Below are 20,709 nucleotides of genomic sequence, written 5' to 3'. Positions count from 1 at the left end.
CGTAACACGTAATATATTATGTGCATTGTAACGAAGCTTTACTAAATCTTAGAAAAAAGTATGTCTTGAAAAAATAGGAAAACAATGTTTAGACATAAACGAGGCATCTTTTCAAAAAAAAAAAAAAAAGACATAAACGAGGCAAGACTACTAATTTTCGTGTTGTCATGGATTTAATTAAATGACTCAATTACTACTATTTTTTAAATTTACAAACTTTTGGATAATTCTACGGTAGAGTTTTCACTTTAAGCTCTATTGGTAGGTCTCTTAGTGTTCTTGATTCGTCAATGATTTTCGGTGTGATTTTTGTTTGACTGTGTATATTATAGCTATTTAGAACAATCTGCAAATTTTCAGAAAATTTCGAATAGTTTATAGTACCGAAAACTAAGTTCAAACATGTTATTGCACGCGTGACTAATTTTTTTATTTACTTTTAAAGCAACATCTTTGAACCTAATTTTTGATACCGTAAAGTATTCGAAATATTTTGAAAATTTATAAAATATTTTAAATAATTATAATATAAGCAGCGATGAAAAGAAAAAAGAAATGAGGCTGAAAATTGTTCACGAATCAATAATACTACAGACCGCTACCTGTACTGAATTGTCCTACAAACTTGATTGTGAAAAGAATTAAGTTGTGAAAGAGCATAGAACAATGGGGTGGAGAAGCCCACGTATGATAAAGAAGCAGCTAGAGTGATCTAACATTAATGACCGTTGGGGAAGTTGGCATCATCCAAAAGTTTTAAATGCATAGGAGACCCCAACTCATTTCAACTGTAACCCATCAATACCTATTCTTCTTCTTCTCCTTAGCTCCTTTTCTTTTCTAAATAAAAATATTTATTTTTGCTGAGCTTCAAATGACTTTCGGTGCCTCTTTAAGTTTTGGTCACAAAATAACAATGCTTGCTCTTAATTTTAACAAGCTGTACTTAGCTTTTGGTGGTTAGGAAATTGGATTGTAAGTTTAAAAGCCAATGGCTTTGTAGTTTTCATACACGAAAAAGAAAGAGGTTAGTATATTTTATTTAGTATCTTATTTGTTTGTATTTTTGAATTCAAACATTTGAGTGTTTGTTTTTTATTAGTTCACTGAAGTTTGTAGCTGTACTTGTTGAGTAGATGAACAACCTTTGACGGAGAAACCAAAGTAGAAAACTTGAAGTTTGTAGTTAAATTTTATGACCCCTCTTAGGACGTTCTAGCAAAGAAGACTTGTTCAATTTGTGAGTCTAGAAAACCCTAGTGGGAATAGACATGGGTTAGCTTTAAATTTGGTAAAGAAATCTACCAATAAGATTTTACTCTAAAGTTTTGATTTTTATTTGTTTTGGTGTATCCGCATATAAATGTTAGAAGTGGGTTGTTCTCAGAATTTGCTCCACTCCAAAAACTTATATTCGTTGGTGCAATTCAGGGTTTGTTTCTTCAGGTTTCATTTTTGACCGTTGATCTTGATTTTGGTTGATAAAGATGGTGGGAAGTGTTGAGACAAGGAAAAGTTATGTGTACTCAAATGGGTCTGTACAGAACAATAGTAGTTTGGAAGAGAAACTTGATGAACTCAGAACCACTTTAAACAAGGCTGATGGTGATCCCATAAGGATTGTTGGCGTAGGGGCCGGGGCTTGGGGGAGTGTTTTTGCTGCTTTGATGCAAGATAGCTATGGCCATTTCCGGGAAAAGGTTCAGATTAGGATATGGAGAAGGGCAGGGAGAGCTGTCGATAGAGCAACAGCTGAACACCTTTTCGAAGTGATCAACTCGAGGGAGGATGTTCTTAGGAGGTTGATCCGTCGCTGTGCTTACCTAAAATACGTCGAGGCAAGGCTTGGGGATCGGACGCTTTATGCAGATGAGATTTTGAAAGATGGATTTTGCTTGAACATGATCGAAACGCCACTTTGTCCTTTGAAGGTTGTGACAAACTTGCAGGAGGCTGTTTGGGATGCTGACATTGTGGTGAATGGATTGCCTTCAACTGAGACAAAGGAAGTGTTTGAAGAGATCAGTAAGTATTGGAAGGAGAGGATTACAGTTCCTATCATTATCTCTTTGGCAAAAGGGATTGAGGCTAAAGTAGAACCTGTTCCGCATCTAATAACTCCCACGCAAATGATTAAACGGGCAAGTAAGAGCTTTGTTCTTTCTTATTATAGTTTAAAGCTCATTATTCTCTTTCTTATTATGGACATAGATATGAACTTCAGGGTTTTGATAGGACTAACACAATAGATGGAAGATGCTAATGTGGTGTTATTTAACAATGTAGAAATTTGCATTGCATAGTCATTGGTGTTTTATATATCTATGACACACTTGAGAGAAATCTAGAAAATCCCAAGGGCTAACATGTAAGTATGATATATTTGGTCCGAGTTTTTGCTATGACATTACTGAGAAATTTGTTAATGTGATGTTATTAAACCATATAGAATTCAAAGTCTGCTATATTTCAAAAGTTTCTTGTGTCTAAAGTCGATGCTTATGAAATTTAGTTGTTGATTCGCGGTTGTCTAGCTCTTTCCCTTTAGCTATTCCGTTCGCAATTCCACTTCAGAAACCATTTCCCCTCGTTTACTAAGCGTTAGACTTCTGAATGGCAGCTGGAGTACCTATAGAGAACATACTATATCTAGGAGGACCAAACATTGCATCAGAAATCTACAACAAAGAATATGCTAATGCTCGAATATGTGGATCTGAAAAGTGGAGAAAACCTCTGGCGAAATTCCTTAGGCAACCTCATTTTATTGTTTGGGACAACAGTGATCTTGTCACACATGAGGTGATGGGTGGCTTGAAAAATGTCTATGCCATTGGAGCAGGTAAAAGTCAGTGTTTCCTATAGTGATGTATTGAACTCAGTTGTGAAAGTCACAAGCATTAACTTTTGTTTCTCTCTTGTTTCTTTGATCTCAGGAATGGTAGCAGCCCTCACAAAGGAGAGTGCTACCAGCAAATCGGTATATTTTGCCCATTGTACATCAGAGATGATTTTTATTACTCATTTGTTGGCGGAAGAACCAGAGAAACTTGCAGGGCCTTTGCTGGCCGATACTTATGTAACATTATTGAAAGGTCGTAATGCTTGGTATGGCCAAATGATTGCCAAAGGCGAATTGAGCCGAGATATGGGTGACAGTATCAGTGGAAAAGGAATGATTCAGGTATTCACTGTGATTCACATCTTTTTTTTTTTTGTGGGAAATAAATTTATTTTATTAAGAATGCAGCATAATATAGGCCGTACAAATTGGGGGAGGGATTTCCTCTGGCCAACAAAATTCATTGTCTAGCCAAAGAGCTTGCAAAGATACTTTTGGAAATTAGACAAAAGAATTTTCATATCAAAATGACTAATACCCAAATAATTTAATAGGTTCAACTATTGTTTTAAACCAAAATCAAAAGAAACTGCCGCAAGAAGAATATCAAATCTTGAGATAGAAAAGTCTCTTTTAGTTTCAGTAGAACTTGTCATAAAAATAACTTCTTAAAAGTAAAATAAAAGAAAATCAACAAATATAAGTAACTTCTTAAAAGTAAAATAAAAGAAAATCATTTAAAATATAAGAAATCAAGCCAAAGTTCCATCCTTTGGTTTTCCCTTTATTCAAATTTTAGAAATACAATTAGTTTATAAGTTTAGGGGTTTAATCAAAGACTACTCTTTGGTTAGACCCCAAGAGTAATACATTAACAAAACAACCACATCCAATAATTAAAAATAATCAATTAAGATAGCTAAAATTCCTTTTGACCTACATCCTTAGTTCTAAAAGTACAATGCAATGCACTAGACTCGAAACTTTGCTTGTTACTTAATTCAAAGTATTAATACCATTTTGTCAACTATGAGTTTCTCAGATCCTTCAGAAACTGGATAGTCTTTGTTTTTAGTTTGGTCACTTCTCACTTGTATTGTTTGAAAACTGATGTCAAACTCGGTCTCTTTATTTCCAGGGCGTCTCTGCAGTGGGAGCTTTTTACGAACTTCTCAGTCAGTCGAGCCTGAACGTCTTGCATCCTGAAGAGAAGAAGCATGTTGCTCCTGTAGAGCTCTGCCCCATTTTGAAGATGCTTTACAAAATTTTGATTACAGGGTAATTTTCTACAAGCTATGAACTTGACTTTACTTATCAATACTTTCATTTGCTTCTTTTGGATGACAATCACAAACCAATGGTCTTTTTAGTACTGTTTTCTGTTTTTTTGTAAACTAGAACAGAAAACAAAAACAATAGTGTTTTGGTTAATGTTTTTTAAAAATAATTTTTTGGTTTTATTTTTAAAAAAAATCTTAAATAAATATATTTATAAAGAGAAATTTTTTTAAAAAATTTGTAATAAATAATTATATAAAAGTAATGTGAAATAAAAGTGATGAAAAATAAAAAGAGAGAATGGAAGAAGAGAAATTTTAAGGAATAAAAATTAAGAAAAGAGAAATTGATATAAAAAAACTAAAAGATAAAATTGCGTTATAGAAAAATGAGGATATTGGAAGTGATGTTAGAGAAAATGAGGAGAAATAAATTAATGAGAGGGAAAGTGATTTGAAATAATAATAATTAAAAATATTATGTGAGAAAAAATTTGAGAACAACTAAAAAAACAACCTTATGTTGTTCTCAAAATTTTCTGTATTTTGTAACTTTGTTTTTAAATTGGTACCAAACATCCCTACTTGTTTTCAAAAAACAATTTCCAAATTTTAAAAACAAAAAAACAATTTTTTTAGTTAAGTAGCCAAACACTTCGAAGATCTTCTTACCTAATATGTTGTCTTGTTATTAGATAGACAAAGTAATGATTAATAGCCTCCAAAGTTGTTTGGCTCCTTTTGGTTGTGATCACAAGTCTTAAGTTTGTGATGGTCTTATATGTTCAATAATATTTTGCTGGTTTCCAATTTTTTCAATTTCCAGGGAACAGTCACCGGAGGCCATTCTTCAAGCCTTAAGAGATGAAACCTTGAACGATCCGAGGGAAAGAATTGAGATTGCACAAAGCCATGTCTTCTACAGGCCATCACTTCTTGGACAGCCTTGAGTAGTTTCATGGCAGAGCTATATTTTGAGTAGTATATTTATTTATATATCTATAGAAGTATACTAAAATTAAATGATTGAAGAGAAATGTACTGGTTTCCTCGAGTGTAGTGTGTAGTGTGTACTTCCAATAATTTGAAATATAAGTTGATGAGATTGATCTTCAATTGAAATGAACACAACTTAATTTTTTGGATCTTATATTTTGACAAATTACTTTTTGGATCTTATATTTTATAAAATTATTAATATAGAACTTTAATCTCGATTTTGATAAAAAAAAATTTGAGAAAAGTTTTATTAACTGAAATCATAAATAATTTACTAAACTAACAATTAAGAATAAAAAAAAATTATTCTGATTAAAAATCGTATTGTGATATTCAATTTTTTCTTAATCAAAATTAAGTTTAAGAGTCTATTTCAATCATTTTAGAAAATATAAAGTCTAAAAATATATTTTTTAAAACAGGGTCAAACAGTTAATTTGAAAAAACACATAATTGAAACCCTTGATAAATAGATAATAATGTTTGAAACCAATTCTGGGGTTGGGACCAAATGAGTTCAAGAAATGTAGTCCTGTTGTGAACTTTTCACAGCAAAGATTTGACTAATTATGATGTAAATTGATTGAATTTTTTTTTTTTTTTTTAAACAATTGAAAAGTTGAAAACCATTGTTTTGATGCAATATCAATCCCATTTTAAATCTGATTATTTAAAAAAAAAAAATAAAGGGCTTTAGGGAATTGAATACAAATGATAAAATATTTTCGATTATTTTTCTAGTTACCTTTTAAAATTGAGATATTTCCAAAACGACAAGCGTTAGTCAGAACATAACATGTCGTTCGTCTTAAACGACATCAAAGCGTAAACGACAAAAGACGTGTTTGGTAGCGAAAGACCTTACCTTGCCAAAGCCTCTTTTCAATTGAAGAATCAAAACAAGTCCTTTCCTCCAAATCCAAGAACGCAGGAAGCTTACAGAGTCAGTGGTTAGGGCACCAGAAGCAGCTAACAACAATGGCGGATTCTGAGAAACAAACTGGCCTCGGAGATACCTTGAAGCCCTTCTTTCATAGAGCCTCCGAAGCCGAGGTTCAGTTTTCTTCTGTCCCCTTCTTTTTCCTAAATTATTCAGTTTAATTCATTAACAAATTATTCGATGTTGTATCACACACACACATATACATATATATATATATAATTCTGCATTTGTTGATTTCGTGTTTGGGAATTTTGGGTATAGTTTCAGCCCCCAATAATGGATGCCATATAATTTGTTTTTGAGTCAATGGATTAATTGTTCTTATCTTTCTTTGATGTTTTATCTGGGATTTTATTGTCTTTGTATAAAATATGAATTCTGCTATACACCATATGTGGCTCACTTTTGACTGAAGAAAAAAAAAACATTGATTTTTTTTATAGAAGCTCATTATTTTTTTTCTACAATGGTTAAAGTACTGTGATAATTTTAGTTAAATACCATAATTATGCCATTGTCTTGACTTTATTGAAAATTTAATCTTATTTCACATTTCCAAAGACCAAACATATTGATAAAAATTAGTAAGAGGAATACTTCTCATCTGATCTGATATGTCAAAAGGATAGGGCTTTTGCAAATAACCCAAAAGAGAAACACTTCTTTGTAAAATGGCTTTTCAAAATCTGTATTTGCAAAATGAGTTTTTAGAAAAAAGTTAGGATTTTTCTTCATCTGATAATTGGCCAGAAAATCTATTTATTTAAGGCTCTTGAAGGGACTAAATTTATAGTGTGACCATGACTCACTTTATATTGAGCCTATTTTACCAAATTCAAATTGTTATTTTGGTTGGCTAACTCCTCGTTCCTTGAGTCATTGTTGATTGTGGTATGTTGTATAATCAAAGGAACGGTTGTCAAGACTCGAAGCTGCCCTAGCTACTAAGAAAGGTAAGGTCTTAAGGACATCATTATTTTCTGTATAATAGGTTAAGAAGTAAGTTTTTACTTATTGTGTGCAAACTGATTCAGATGCTGGAAATGAGGAGCTTTTAAAGGTGATTAGTGAACTTCAGTCTAAGCTTGAAGGTGCAAACGCAGAGTTAGTTTCAGAGCGCGAAAAGGTGTAGTGAAAAGTTTGTATGTTTCCTTTTTGTTCTTTGCTTGTTTCATTTTTAATTGAGAATTGGAATGTAAGAAATTATTGTTGTCGTTTTCCAGGCTCAGAAACTTACTGTTGAAAATGCTAAGCTACAATATCGCATTCAACATCTTGTTTGGGCGGTTGAGGATGCTGACCATCATAAATTGGAACAAGCCAAGTGAGTTGTAGTGATGATTGTTAATGTTGATGATATTTTGATAAACCTTGTAAACGTCTTGACCAAATTATGCAGTTTGTCAAATTTTTCTGAAATGATAAGACTTATAGGGTCCCAATGATTTATGAAATATTGTATAACGTGTTTAGCTTGATAAAAGTATTTAATCATGAAAAGAAAAAAAAAACTGGTGCAACATATTATTCTTTGTTTCATATTTAATGATTTAAGGTAACGTTTCTTGTAAAGTAGTTGAGAGAAAAAGCATCTTTTTATCAAACATAGAATATTGATTTCTTGAAGCGGTAATTAGGTGTAGATTTCCCAGTTCATTTTGTGACATTTCCTTGGGTAAGAATGTCTACCGAGTAGCATCTCTTGGGGCTATAAGTGTTTTTCTTTTACCAGTATTTTTTAGCTTAGAAATTCTACCCAAATTTGACTAGTACAGTAGTATCTAGTTGAAGTTCGACTTATTTACTGGTCTCAACTGAGAAGTGATCTTTTATTTTTTTATTGAGTTATGGGGTAATTTTAGTACAAAACTGATGACTGCTAACTTGATGTTTTACATGCAATCAATTATTTTTGCCTCAGGTGACGTGCCATGGTGGAGGAAATTGTTTGAGATTTTGGCTGGAAATACTTGATGGTTGAACCAACTTTGGCGCACTCAATTATTATGAATGATAGAGTTGATGCCCTTGTTATTTTTTCACTATCATTTTCATCACTTCAGCAACCATTGTGATTTTAACATATATTTTGCACAGTTTCACCGAATTTTGGAGGTTGCATTCCACTCACAAAAAGAAAAAGGTTATAATCAATTATTTTTTATATGTGAATTCATTATTAGGAAAAGTGTTTATGAAGCTTGATAAAAACTGACTACAAATTAACCAAATACCATATGCGACTTTTTTTTTTTTTTTATTACCAGGTAGTTTTAGTTTGTTTCCCAGAAGGTATACAGACTATTTATATTGTAACAACATTAACAATGGTTGTTGTAAAATAGATTTTTTTTTCTACAAAATATATATAATAGAAAGAAAAAAAAAGTCTCCTTCTCCCTCTCCCTCCAACTTGTACTTGAAATAAATAAATATAAAAGATAAAATAGATGATCTACGGGGAATGAACAGAAGCAAGTACAAGATGAAAATGTAATATGGGTTTACAATTTTCTATATTCACAAGGTCAAGTCAATGCATCTATAGATCAGATCTGAGTAAATTTACCAAATCCTATGTATTAATATTGGATTCAAAACCCACCAGGTTCTATTTACAAAAGGCTAAAAGCAATTCTAACTTTCTATGCCAGTAGAAGTGGCCACAATTGCTCAAAAAATTTAATAGCTTTGTGTGGTTCTGTCATCACTGCAATATGCCCCTACCATATAAAGCATTTCATGTAAAACTAAGACTAAACCTAAAAGCTTCTTTTCTATACTTGTTTCTTTTTCATATTCCTCTCTCAGATTCTGTGGGAGGTAAAAAGGAATGTGATGCTATGGACAGTGATAAAAGTTAAAAGAGCGCCCTGGGACATGAGATATGGTCAAGGAGATTAACACAACCCAAAATATTGAGATGAAAAAAAAGCACAGCTGCACAACTACCTTCAAGATCGACACTCTGCTCGTTTAGCAGCTATAACCTCAATCAGCTCTGATTTCTTAAGCTTACTAGTTTTAGTAAGTTTTAATGATCTAGCGACGGCCTTCAGTTCCTGTAGTTTCAAATCCTCCAGCCTACGACTGCCAGATAACAACTGAGTCAAGGTTGCATCGGGATCATTGTCAACAGAACCACTGTCAGTTGCAGAAGGCCTTTGTGAATCTGAGAAGTTGGAATTCACAGTCGAGTCTTTCTTTTCTGAATTACGTGGCACATTTGAAGTCCTTTTACTCTGTTGTGGCTGTGAAATTGGTAATACGATAGCAACAGAGGTGTTATGGTCTTCGGCACAAAAGTCACGCTGACCCATCTTCTTTAACTGCTTACCACCCATTAGCTGCACTAAACTAACATCGTCCTCATCAAGCACAGAATTTAGTCTTTTAAGTGATGAACCCAAAGATCCATTCGAATTGCTTTCCGTTGTGGAACAGAATGTAGACGTAGTTTCTCTGATGCTTTGTGAATTTGATTGAAATTTCCTCTTTGCCAATTGACTTTGCTGTTGTTTACTTGAGTCTAACTGGGAGTTGTCAAAGACAACAGCAGCCTTCTGAGATTTTTCGACGTCTGGTTCTCCTACATTGTTCAGCTTGGTCATGATTGATTTTTTCACTGTAGAGTTATTTAAAGTCATGGCAAACGCCTCAGTTTTGGTCACAAGTTGTACATTGTCTCTTCCATTCACTACCATCCTTGGCTGCGAATTTGAAGAAGTATCCTTGCTGAGTGGAAAATTTATCCTTTCGTTTTGAGCAATTTTTGTACAAAGCTCAGTTACTTTTTCCTCCATAGCACAGTCGTCACTTTTTAATGTTCTTGAAGTGCTTGAGTTGAATTCAGCAGGAATACTTCTCATTCTGACAGCAGCTGATCTTATTAAAGCATCTGGGCTTGTATACTTTACGATAGCATTTGAAAGCTGCTAGTTGAAAGAAAAACAGGGTTAGAGGCTGACTAAAACTAGTTTGACTCAACTTGTGGCTATAGAATGATCCAACAAGTTGCATGTACAGTGTGCCTGCTGCAGCAACTTTGGGTTACAATGCAAATAGTTTCAACCACAAGTATGTACTAGTAGAAATAGAAATAGGCTACCAACAAGGATGTGTCATTCTGATTCATAGTTTGCTCTCAAAAGGTCTGGACTTTGATTCCAAATGGAATCTACCTAATAGTATGTTAGATTCTCTACCTCATAAAGATTGCAAGACTCGTCAAGAGGAACCAATAAAGAGATAGGCTGAAATAAACTAAATAGAATCAGGGGCAGAGCCACTCATAGTCAAGAGTGGGCAGCCATCCCACCCCACCTTAATTTTTTGTTTTTATAAACTAAATATATTTAGGCTAAATTTAAAATTTGTCCCATTTGAATATAATAAATATTTAATATTATATGTTTGCTCCATCTTACATTGGTCTGTTTATAGGCTTGATTTCCTTCAGACTGTAAATCTTTTGCAGCGCTAGAACTTTGCTTCCTTGCTTCCATATTTTCATTAACCTTCAAAGCAGATAAACAAACTTTTCAGTACACTGAAGCATCAAGTTGACAATTTAAGAAGAGAATCTGAGATTGAAATTTTCACAACAATTTTTACAGGATGATCATTGTAATAGACCAAAAAAAATCCTAATTGCTCCAATGGCCTCTCTAAAGGTAAATAAAAATCAGAACCCTAGTTTGCAGTTACAACATACTATATTCAAGTTCTAAGATCTTGAAGTATACCTAATAACAATCCTTTATGTGTACAGTTCGGCAAGATAATAATAGTTATATTTTCCAATGTATAGATTAAGTGCTGACTGCTGGTATAGTTAAATATTATAGAAAGGTCCAAGCATCTAATCCTTGGTAGGAGATAGGTTTGTTCCAAGTCCAACAGCCTTCAGTTATGATTAAAATACATTCTCAAGTACAAACACACATCCTTTCTAGTCTCAGTTTTTTATGATTTCTAAATCATCTAATTGCATGCTTAGATAATACTTGAGCAGTAGAAATGTCTGCCAAACATTTCATTCTGAGAGTAAGCACAATTACCAGAAAGACAAATTTGCTTGACTAACTAATGTGAAGACATATCCATGCAAACAATCAAGGTAAGTTGACCACAATACTAATATGATTAATGCATTATATGAAAATGAACTACAGACGCCTCCTAGAAAAGCTCAAGTTCATGCCCACAGCACAGCATACAAAAGACCATCTCTAAAGGTTCAACATACAAACAAGGAAAACTTTTCAAGCTTTCTAGTGTCATTTGAATAATCATGCACTCAAAATGTATTAGTGAACACTTGTCAAAAAAAAAGTATTAAGTGAGGAAAGTAGCTACCTTAGCTTCATCTATGCTACAGCTCATCTTCTCTTCATGCTTCAAAGATGCATTATGTATGATATTCTTATTCTTGCAGTTAAGCTCTTGTTCAATGGCCTCCCAACACCTGTTGGTGCCATCTGAATCCAAATTTTTTCCCTCACTACAGGAGCCAACTGCAAGTCTCAAACACTCTGGGCCAAGATATGTGGAGTTGGCATTTGCAAGCTGTTCATTAGTAAACAGGAGTAAGCAAAGGCTAGTGATTAAGCTTGTTAAAATATTCACAACAATACCATCCGCAATATATTTGACAAATGATAACCCTAAAATCCAATTTTGATCATTATTGTTTGTCCAATGCATTTCTTTGGGGATATGCAAGCACAATAAATTATAGGGACTCACCCCACAGAACACTTACACATAGTCACTCACTCAACCACTTCAGGTAACCTCAAGTAACATAGTACTTGATAAATTGGCCTCAAGAAAGATTTATGAAGATAGTATGTAACAAAACAGAAATAGTCTAGGGCTGTTCCATTCAAGGTTTGGTTTATGTACACTACAAACTTGTAGTGCATAAATATGTATATATAAATCTCCACCCATATATGCACTTGAGAAACAATACAGTAACATTCTATTTTAATATCATTTTAGAACTATCTAAATCAAATTCCAACACATCATAAGCGTCTAACATTCACTCAACCTTCAGAATGGTCCTTCAATGGAGGTGGTGTTAGAGTTGACTTGCAATAATCAAGACATGCATCACGACACACGCAAGCCAAGTAATTAAAGAATAGATTGAACCAAAACTAAAATGTATTGTAGAAACATTGCCATCCAGCAATGTCTTTTGAAATAATTGCTAGCCACAAAATAGCTTTGTTAATATCCTGTTGAAATATAACAACTAGAGTTCCTACTCAAATATCTTTGTTTTGAAACAAAGATCCCCGCCTAACCTTTAGGACCAGGAAACTATAACAATTGCTATGTAGATGCCCAGGAGGTACCCAAACTTCGTAAATATGAGAGCTAGCCGCATACTAGACCCATTTGAGCTACCCTTCTTAGGTTCCTTCATTATGCTGGGTATAAAAATCTTCAAGAAGTTCCAGAATAACAAATGTGTAGAATAAGTTGAAATACTTGGATCTTTAGTTAAATAGTTATTGTGAGCATCCAATTCTTTGGTAGATATTTATGTGCTTGTGTGTGTATACATAATACATCTTATAGGAGCGTGTACATCTGTGATGAATAAGTTATCAAGTAAACACAACGTAATAGAGTAGACAAGCTTAAAATTAGTCTAAAATGGTTCGATAGACTGCCATAGATGCCTTTGTATTTATATTAAGTTCTAATTTGTGGTTATCTTGTTAGAGATGTTTTGTAGATTACAGTTCTTATAAAACTTTCAAGAATCCTAGTTTGAATGTCTTTTTTGCCTACTTGGAGTTGCGTTTAAGTGGGGTTCTCTCTTGTTGCCTTTATTGGCTCAAATTAGTAAAGCTTTCTAAAACATCTTACAGTGTGAGCTGGAGCTCCCTGGAGTAGGATTAGAGAAAGCAATAGACCCACTATTTGATTCCCCAAAGATCCTGCTTATGCCATGATATGGCCAATCCTTCTATATCAAACTATAAATCTAGATACTGCATCAAATTAATATGTAGTAGTTATGCAATTACAGACTAAATGTCAAGGCATCAGATCTGCATCTTGATGCATATGCAAAATAAGGAAAAATAAGAGATTAGTGTTTTTCATGGTTGCACTATATGTTATTGTTACTTGTCAAGAAACCAACAGCAATAATTTTTTAGATAAATGATATCTGAATTCATGATTCGTTGTGACATATAAATAAAGCTATCTCACCCAAACCAGGTGTTCAGAGCAAGATTATCCTTCCCCACTCAAAACAATCATTTACTAGTATAACTTAAAGAGTGATGGAATAGAGATCATGTACCTTTAGTTTTTTAGGAGAATTTGTTTTCTTCTCTTGAAGGTTTGAAGAAGGATTTGTCTGATTGCATTTTTCTGTTGGAGTGTCAATTTCTCCAAACTCTTCCTTTACAATGATATCTGATGCTGATCCATCTGGTTTTGGGTCCAAGACAATGACTTGCTGAGGCTGCTTCTTATGGAGGAAAAAACATCAGGTATTGACAGATTGAGAAGATTCAAAAACATAGGAAAAGTAATAAAATGGTAATAATAACAAACATATATTGCCTTTAAAAAAAAGTATGAATATTGCTTTGTAAGAACAAAACAAACAAACAACAGCCCACAAAAACATATGGATGGTTCATAAAACCAAATAAATAAGAATAATCACCAATAACTCCATAGATGATCCATTTCCCTTCATATCATCATGGGGACCAGAAACATACTTATGTATTAGAAATATAAAACCACAACCTATACAGCAAGTCAACAAAATTCAAATGACAGTAGAAAGTACACCAAATCGTCATAAGATTTAAAACATCATGTCATCATAGAAAGAATAGAACAGAGGAACAAAAAAAACACAAACAGTAGAACAGCAGAATCACTAGCTATCTTATGATGTATCTATCTCTTGCAAAGTATTACGAGTCAAACCTGTTTATCCTTCTCTTGCAAGTACTTTCTTATAAGATCTTGTATCTTCTCTGCAGGTTCTCTATGCAGTGATAACTGAACCTCAATGTCATTCTCAGACTTGCTCTTCAAACTCTTTATTGCTATATCAAGACAACCTATCTTATCGCTCAAAGAATTGCAACAAATTTCAGGCCATTCTTCGTGTTCAGCAAAAGCTAATTCAGTTTGAAGAGACACCAGATCATTCTCAAGTTCATCAAGTTCGGCTTCTGCCTTTCTTATCAGTATCCTTAACACTTGAATGCAAGATTTCTCATCCAAAGCACTTTCTTCAATTATATCTACAAATCCCAAGTGTAACTACTGAGCTATACAAAAAATGTGTAAAATGAAACCAATAGAAAAACAGTTTAAACATACCAGGTCCGTAACCAAAATAGAAGTCACACTGCCATTCAGATTGCTTACCAGCATTATGCTCAACTGTAACTGAAAGGAAAGTACACAATTAAGTCTGGAATGATATGTTCAATTGTCAAAAAAAAAAAGGAAGTAAAATAAGAAGTGGCAGAAACCTTGATCATGTGACCAATTCCATAAATCCCAATCCATGAAATAAAGAAGTTGACCTGGAAATGCAAATATGACAATACCATAACTACAACTGGATAAACAACATAGCAGAGATGTATACTGAAAACGACATTTCACTTCATTTAAGGAAACGTTTCAAGAGATATTAAAATCAACCAGTTCCACAAAGCTACGTTAATCGAGTCCAAATAAGCCTATACCCAGTTCACAGTCCGTAAAACTGGACAAAAGAAAGCATGTTATAAGGGTAGATGAACACAACGCACAGTAAACAGTTCAAACAATGGAGAGTCAACATCCTCATATCACAGTACAAATTTGGACTTAAATGGGCAAAAAAAAAATACAGTTCTCAATCAATAACAATCAGGAAATTATTATTATTAAATGAGACTAGTACCATCAATAAGGTACTCAAAAAAGTGATGCCAGAATCCAAAAATTACAATCCCTAAAAACATAAACAATGCCTCCTATCAAAATAACGCTTTTACAATGAAATAGAACCCAAAAGTTATATATATGTGTACAGATTATATAAAACCCAGCTTCCATGAAAGAATATTGATGTTCAGTACGGCAGCGCCATGAAAAATATAGCTCGAAAAGAACAGGATTACTAAGAAAAAAAAAAGTTCATAAAACAGGATGAGTACAAGAATAAAATTACAATCCAGTGTACGAATTCAAGAACCAGACAAGTAAAACGTAAATGCAGTAGTCATAATAATGTAGCCACGAACGCGAGAGAAAATGGGAGAATCTGATTTTCCTGGACACCAAACAGCACAGAAAGACAGACCAGTACCTTTACAAGGCACGACACTCTTCAATGGCAGTGGCAACGAGAGAGGAAAAGAGGAGTGAGAAAACTCGCCTCCGACTGATTGCAATCCCCAGTGTCTGTCTAGGGTTTCGAGCACTGCAACTTTAAGAGAGAGAAAAGAAAAATGTTAGAGAGAGAGAGAGAGAGCACCCAGTGAGGCTGAGGCATCTCACTCCGGTAGTGACAGGGAAAAGCCTGCGACTGATAGCGACGAAGGCGCGTGCGGAGAAACCGACCAGCTTAATATATAATCTGTCCCTCTAACCGGTTAAAATAGTAAATAGCTAATCCGAGTGAGGGTAGAATCGTCATTTGAAAAGTGACGTGGAGGAGAGACAAAGCCGTGGTGGGTCCGAGCGAGTGGCAATTTTCTCGGTGAATTGGTGAGCACGCGCCGCGTCAGGTGGGCGTGAGCGGTGGGATAATTTATTCACGTCCATTTGTGGTAAGCCTGTAGCCGTATAATTTGGGACAGTGGGTAAAATAAAATGGGCAAAATTCTGGTGTGGTGGGGTCCATCACTGATCGCTGGGTTTTACCTTTTTGGACGACTTTTTTTATTATTATTTATATTTATTGACGAAAAAAGTGCATTTTTCAGCCGGGAAATACTGTTGACTCGGAGCCCGGTGTTGTTGATTGGCCTTGTTCTTTTTCTTGCCTTGTTGAAAAATGGTAGGCTTGGGGAGTTGCATGTTTTTTTTTTTTTTACATAGCAATGAATGATTCTCTTTCCACAACATGGATTTCCAACTCGAAATAGTGGTAGAAATACTTTCGGCAATGGCGCACCTGTATAAACTTTATAATTGGAATTGAGTATAATAGGAGATAATTACTAGATTTGGCATGTTATTTGAATTTTGTAATTCTAAATAGTATTATTTGAGAATATTATTAAATTTGACATATTTATTTAAATAAATAAATATATATTAATTAAGTGATTTGAGGTAATTGAAATGTACTAATTATATCCGAAAAAAAAATATACAAATTTACTCTTTGTTTCATGTATTTATAGGAAGTTAATGTCATGTCAGCAATCTCAAACATGCTGCGGAAACCACACTTTTTTTCGAGAAGTCATCAAGAGTTGATGCCACGTCATCCATTCCCAAACATGTACTCGAAAGTCGACTATGTATCTATATCCCCGAGAAGAAAGATCGGAGGGGGAAGCCACCACTCGAGAACTCTTGGCAGAGAACTTCTCAGGAAATCCTCCGAAGAGGTTTTTGGGAGCAAACACGCGTATTGACTCCTCGGAGGGTCCAAGAAGCCTCCTTAGGAGACGGATCAGTGGATTTTTCAGAAGGCTTGGGAACCACAAGAGACATGCTCATACTCATGTTGGGGTTTTATGTCCTAATTAAAACTCAATTTCTTTGTAATCTCATTTTATTATTAATAAAATAATAAAAATCATTTTTTGACTTGATCAATCACTTTGCTCACATGTTTTATTTTCATGGTTATTTGTTTAATATAAACTTCTATTAAATCTCAAGCATATAGTTAATCGTATTTATGGTGACGTAATCACAGTGGAATATAAATATGATTATATGTTCAAAATAAGTTAGTCCTAAGATTAGTTCGTGCACATAATTTACACCGACTTGTCAATTTACGATATGATCTACTTACACATTGTGGTGTTATGTTTTTTTCCAGAACATTAACAAAGTAGAAAAGATCGGATGTATTTGTTACATCGGACATGACCGATATTGACAGTTGATAAGATAAGTAAGCATACAGTTATTATCTATTCTAGTCATATCATATAGTTGACCATATGTCAATTCAATCTCAATTATGAGTGGTTAGTATTCTAACTGATTGTATTATTTAAGTTTTTTGACTTGTTCGTTGTCAGCTTACCCTACGGACTAGTCCATACTTACATCTTGGGAACTCGGTAGTATAATTTAGTGTGAGTGTTAATCATAGATATGAACATTTATAAATTTTGATGAAGAAGTGAAACGATGATTTCCTTTTAATTTGGTTCAATGTGTTAAATGATAGAGATCTCATTTCAGTTTACTGAAATATCATTTACAAGTAATTAAGTGTTTTAAGGATAAAATATAATGATGGGTAAAATGGTATTTTAGTCACATCTCAATGTAGACCATCTATAGAGGATTGAGTGGCAATTATGGTTGTAACAATGGATAATTAATAGCGTATATATATTTGTTATAGAGCGTTTTATGAATTCAAGAGTGCAATTTCGAGTCTTTAGTGGAGTCGCGAGGAATTAGTAATGTACGCCCTGATTTTCCCACGGGCTGATTAGCAAGCCGAGCTGCGGCCTAACCATGATTACCTCATGATCATCCCCAGGGGCTGGAGCTTCTGTCGTAATGTCGTGCCTTCTTAGCTTGAGGAAGCCCCAAGAGCTCGCCTTCACTGCCCAAGGCCGGGGCAGGGATTCCGAAGGCCGAAGACCGAGCTAAGTATGAAGCTCGTGGTACGAGCTTCATTTGGAGGCTGTGACCCTTTGTGAAGTCAACACACGCAAGGTAAACGTGCATATATCAGGCATCACGTGTCTGATATCCCCCTGACTTCTCGGACACGCAGCAGGAACGTGTGTATTCAGACACCCACGACTGGGTTGGGCCGTGCGGCCCATTACCTCCTTACCTATTGATTTGACCACACTTATGCGTCAGGTTTAGGAATTAATCATGAATGTCACAGAATTGATGCGACAACTAAGAAGGTCACGGGATGACCTTCATACCAACTTCCAGGTGCCTTCTCCTATAAATATGGAGACTCTTGGAGTTGATAGGGGTTGGAAAAATAATCTCTTGTAAGAAATACTTTGTAATCAAATACTCAGTATAGATCAATAATATTGACTAGTGGAGTAGAAGGATTTTAACCTTCGAACCACTTAAAAACCGTGTCTTGAGTCACCTCTTTCATCCGCTAAGATCATATATCTATTTCGGTTCTACATTTGGCACTAATCCCTTTCTCTTCTTCTCTTAATTACCTGTTGGCGAAGAACCGCGTCAACAGAGCTTGATTTCATAGGCCCGTGGTCCCCATTGTAAATTGGATAAAATCATTTAGATAGTCTCAATTAATTGATTTAATTATCAATTAGAATTATCAAAGTTGACCAGGTCAATTTTGCATAGTTTCACGAAGTTATGTAATTTTGAGAAGAAAATAAAAATTATAGCAGATTTATTAATTAAGATAAATTGGTATCTAAATTAATAAATAAGTTTAAATCAAGGTTCAAATTATAAATAATTAATTTGATAAAGGATTTAAATAATTATTTAATTAATTAAATCAATAGAAAATAATACAAGCTTTGATTTTAAGTCCAATGGGTTTATAATCAAATGAGAAATTTCACAGGCCTAAAGCCCATGAAGGTGGACCCAAAATGGGTATGTTTTAAAAATTTATAACTCACAAGCGCACGAATCATATATGAAATATAGTGTTCGTGTAAGCACGAGATCGAACCCAAAGAAGTTGTCTAAAATAAAAAAGAAAACTATTTTAAATCAAAATTAATAAATTCTAACCTAGCTCCAAAGATTGATGAGAATTTGTGACAAGAAAATCAAATAAGAGACAATAATACAAAAATTTAAGAAAATAAATAAAAATAAATTACTAGTAGAAATCAAGATAGTAAAAGAAATATTATTAAGATAATAGAATCCACAAAATATAAGTTCAATAATATTTATAAGTACATTGATTTCCAAGTTTTAGTAATAGTAGAAATTAATCAAACCATCACCTATTCAAATTAGATATTCTATTTAAGCACAAGTTTTCATAAAAATATAGGATTTATCTTCACTTTTAAAATTATAATTTCAACGTATTTAATGTAAATCAATCTAATGAAATAACAAATAAATCAATGAAAATTATTTATAAGGCAAAACATAATATTTTTGTTCTAAGCATTTGATGTGCACAATTTAATGGCACACCTTAATCAAAGAATATTATGATTTTGCACTAATGAAGAACAAAGTGTAAATATGTTCTAACAATAAAAAATACAAGATATTTAAGATGAAAGAAAGTATTTGAAGAAGAATATCCATAAACTTTAATTGCACAAAATTGGAAATCAACATACAACGTAAATACTATCTAGTTACATGTTGTTTCAACATCACCTTAATAATCTTAAAAAGATTAGAAACTCATAACTAGAATAGAAATTACAAACAAAAAAATTACAAACATAAATAGGAAAATTTGGAGGAGAAACCCACAAATTTTTCCTCTAAAAACTCATAGAAAAAATGACAAAAAAGAAGAAAAAGATGAAGAGAATAGAGAGGTCTTGAAAGTGTAGAACTTGAGTAGTGTAACCTCTCTAAAATAAGCACACCCAAATGATCTTGAAAATTCCCTATTTATATCCAAAATGATAGTATTAAAATAATCAATTTAAATTAATTAAATTGATTAAATTAATAAAAAATATGGAAAATATGGGTAAATTATAGGGTGTAATGATGATTTAAGGGTAAAATGTGTAGAAAAGTTTGGGTAAAAAGTTGGAATTTTTGGGCATAGGGGACAAAGGTACAAAAATGCAATTGTTGGGCTCAAAATGGGGAAAGGTGGTTGGGTTGGGCCAGGTGGCAACTGAGGAAGAGCACGGTTGGGCCGAATGGGCAGGCGGGCCCGTGTGAGGAGCTTCAGGTGGTTGGCGCAGTGTGGTAGGATGGCTGGCTGGGTGAGATGGGCTTCGACTAGGAGCTGGGAAGGTGGGCCGAATGCTGGCAGGCCTAGGATCGGTTGGAGGCAGGCCTTGGACAGCAGCTGAGGAAGGCTGAAGATGTTGGCATTGGGGCGAGCTGGGAGCTGCTGGAGGAGACAGGCCCAGGTGGCGTGCAGAGAGGAGCTTCGGGGGCCTAGCTGGATTGGAGGCACGGAATGCAGCAGGCTGCGTGTGTGGGCAGGGAGCAAGGAGCTAGGCCAAAGCTTCTGGTGGGCCGGCTGGAGAGTTGGCTGAGCAGATTGGGCCACCTGAGAGAGGAGTGCTGGGCCGCCTGGATTGGGCTTATGGCATTTTTAAAAATGTCATTTTTCCTTTCTTTCTTTTCCTTACTTTTTAAAGCCCAAAAATACTATAAATTCCCTACAAAATAAATCATAATAAAATATTTTCAATTATAAAATAAATCAATTTAATTTTTTGAGAATATTAATTATAACTTAATTTATATTTAACATTTAAGTTCAATAATCAAACTAA

The 20,709-nt window shown here is 34.0% G+C and overlaps 3 protein-coding genes across 7 annotated transcripts; 2 read left to right on the top strand and 1 right to left on the bottom strand.

The window, feature by feature from the left end:
- The first annotated feature begins 788 nt into the window (after positions 1-788).
- LOC133831510 (glycerol-3-phosphate dehydrogenase [NAD(+)] GPDHC1, cytosolic) lies at positions 789-5,267 on the top strand. 2 transcript variants are annotated; one of them, XM_062261848.1, is made up of 6 exons: positions 789-1,027; positions 1,447-2,145; positions 2,621-2,842; positions 2,937-3,184; positions 3,981-4,120; positions 4,946-5,267. In XM_062261848.1, the coding sequence occupies exons 2-6, from the start codon at positions 1,488-1,490 to the stop codon at positions 5,067-5,069; spliced, it is 1,392 nt and encodes a 463-aa protein (XP_062117832.1). In that variant the 5' UTR covers positions 789-1,027; positions 1,447-1,487; the 3' UTR covers positions 5,070-5,267. The 2 variants fall into 2 exon arrangements, with proteins under 2 accessions (XP_062117832.1, XP_062117831.1); XM_062261847.1 differs by having other exon boundaries at positions 1,432-2,145.
- A 769-nt stretch (positions 5,268-6,036) lies between these two features.
- LOC133831509 (uncharacterized) lies at positions 6,037-8,227 on the top strand. The gene is made up of 5 exons (XM_062261846.1): positions 6,037-6,171; positions 6,972-7,014; positions 7,096-7,187; positions 7,285-7,385; positions 7,983-8,227. Exons 1-5 carry the CDS (start codon positions 6,097-6,099, stop codon positions 7,984-7,986), a joined length of 315 nt encoding a protein of 104 aa, XP_062117830.1. The 5' UTR covers positions 6,037-6,096; the 3' UTR covers positions 7,987-8,227.
- LOC133831507 (uncharacterized) lies at positions 6,078-15,670 on the bottom strand. 4 transcript variants are annotated; one of them, XM_062261843.1, is made up of 9 exons: positions 15,423-15,670; positions 14,596-14,649; positions 14,441-14,509; positions 14,039-14,361; positions 13,395-13,565; positions 11,420-11,629; positions 10,489-10,578; positions 9,014-9,993; positions 6,078-6,201 (listed from the first exon to the last, which is right to left on the bottom strand). In XM_062261843.1, the coding sequence occupies exons 2-8, from the start codon at positions 14,630-14,632 to the stop codon at positions 9,016-9,018; spliced, it is 1,878 nt and encodes a 625-aa protein (XP_062117827.1). In that variant the 5' UTR covers positions 14,633-14,649; positions 15,423-15,670; the 3' UTR covers positions 6,078-6,201; positions 9,014-9,015. The 4 variants fall into 4 exon arrangements, with proteins under 4 accessions (XP_062117827.1, XP_062117826.1, XP_062117828.1 ...); XM_062261842.1 differs by lacking the exon at positions 6,078-6,201 and having other exon boundaries at positions 8,481-9,993; XM_062261844.1 differs by lacking the exon at positions 6,078-6,201 and having other exon boundaries at positions 8,481-9,993; positions 13,395-13,562.
- Positions 15,671-20,709: the final 5,039 nt, after the last annotated feature.

This window comes from Humulus lupulus, chromosome 4, assembly GCF_963169125.1.
Source record: "Humulus lupulus chromosome 4, drHumLupu1.1, whole genome shotgun sequence".
Taxonomy (NCBI): domain Eukaryota; kingdom Viridiplantae; phylum Streptophyta; class Magnoliopsida; order Rosales; family Cannabaceae; genus Humulus; species Humulus lupulus.
This window is presented reverse-complemented; position numbering and strand designations above follow the sequence as displayed.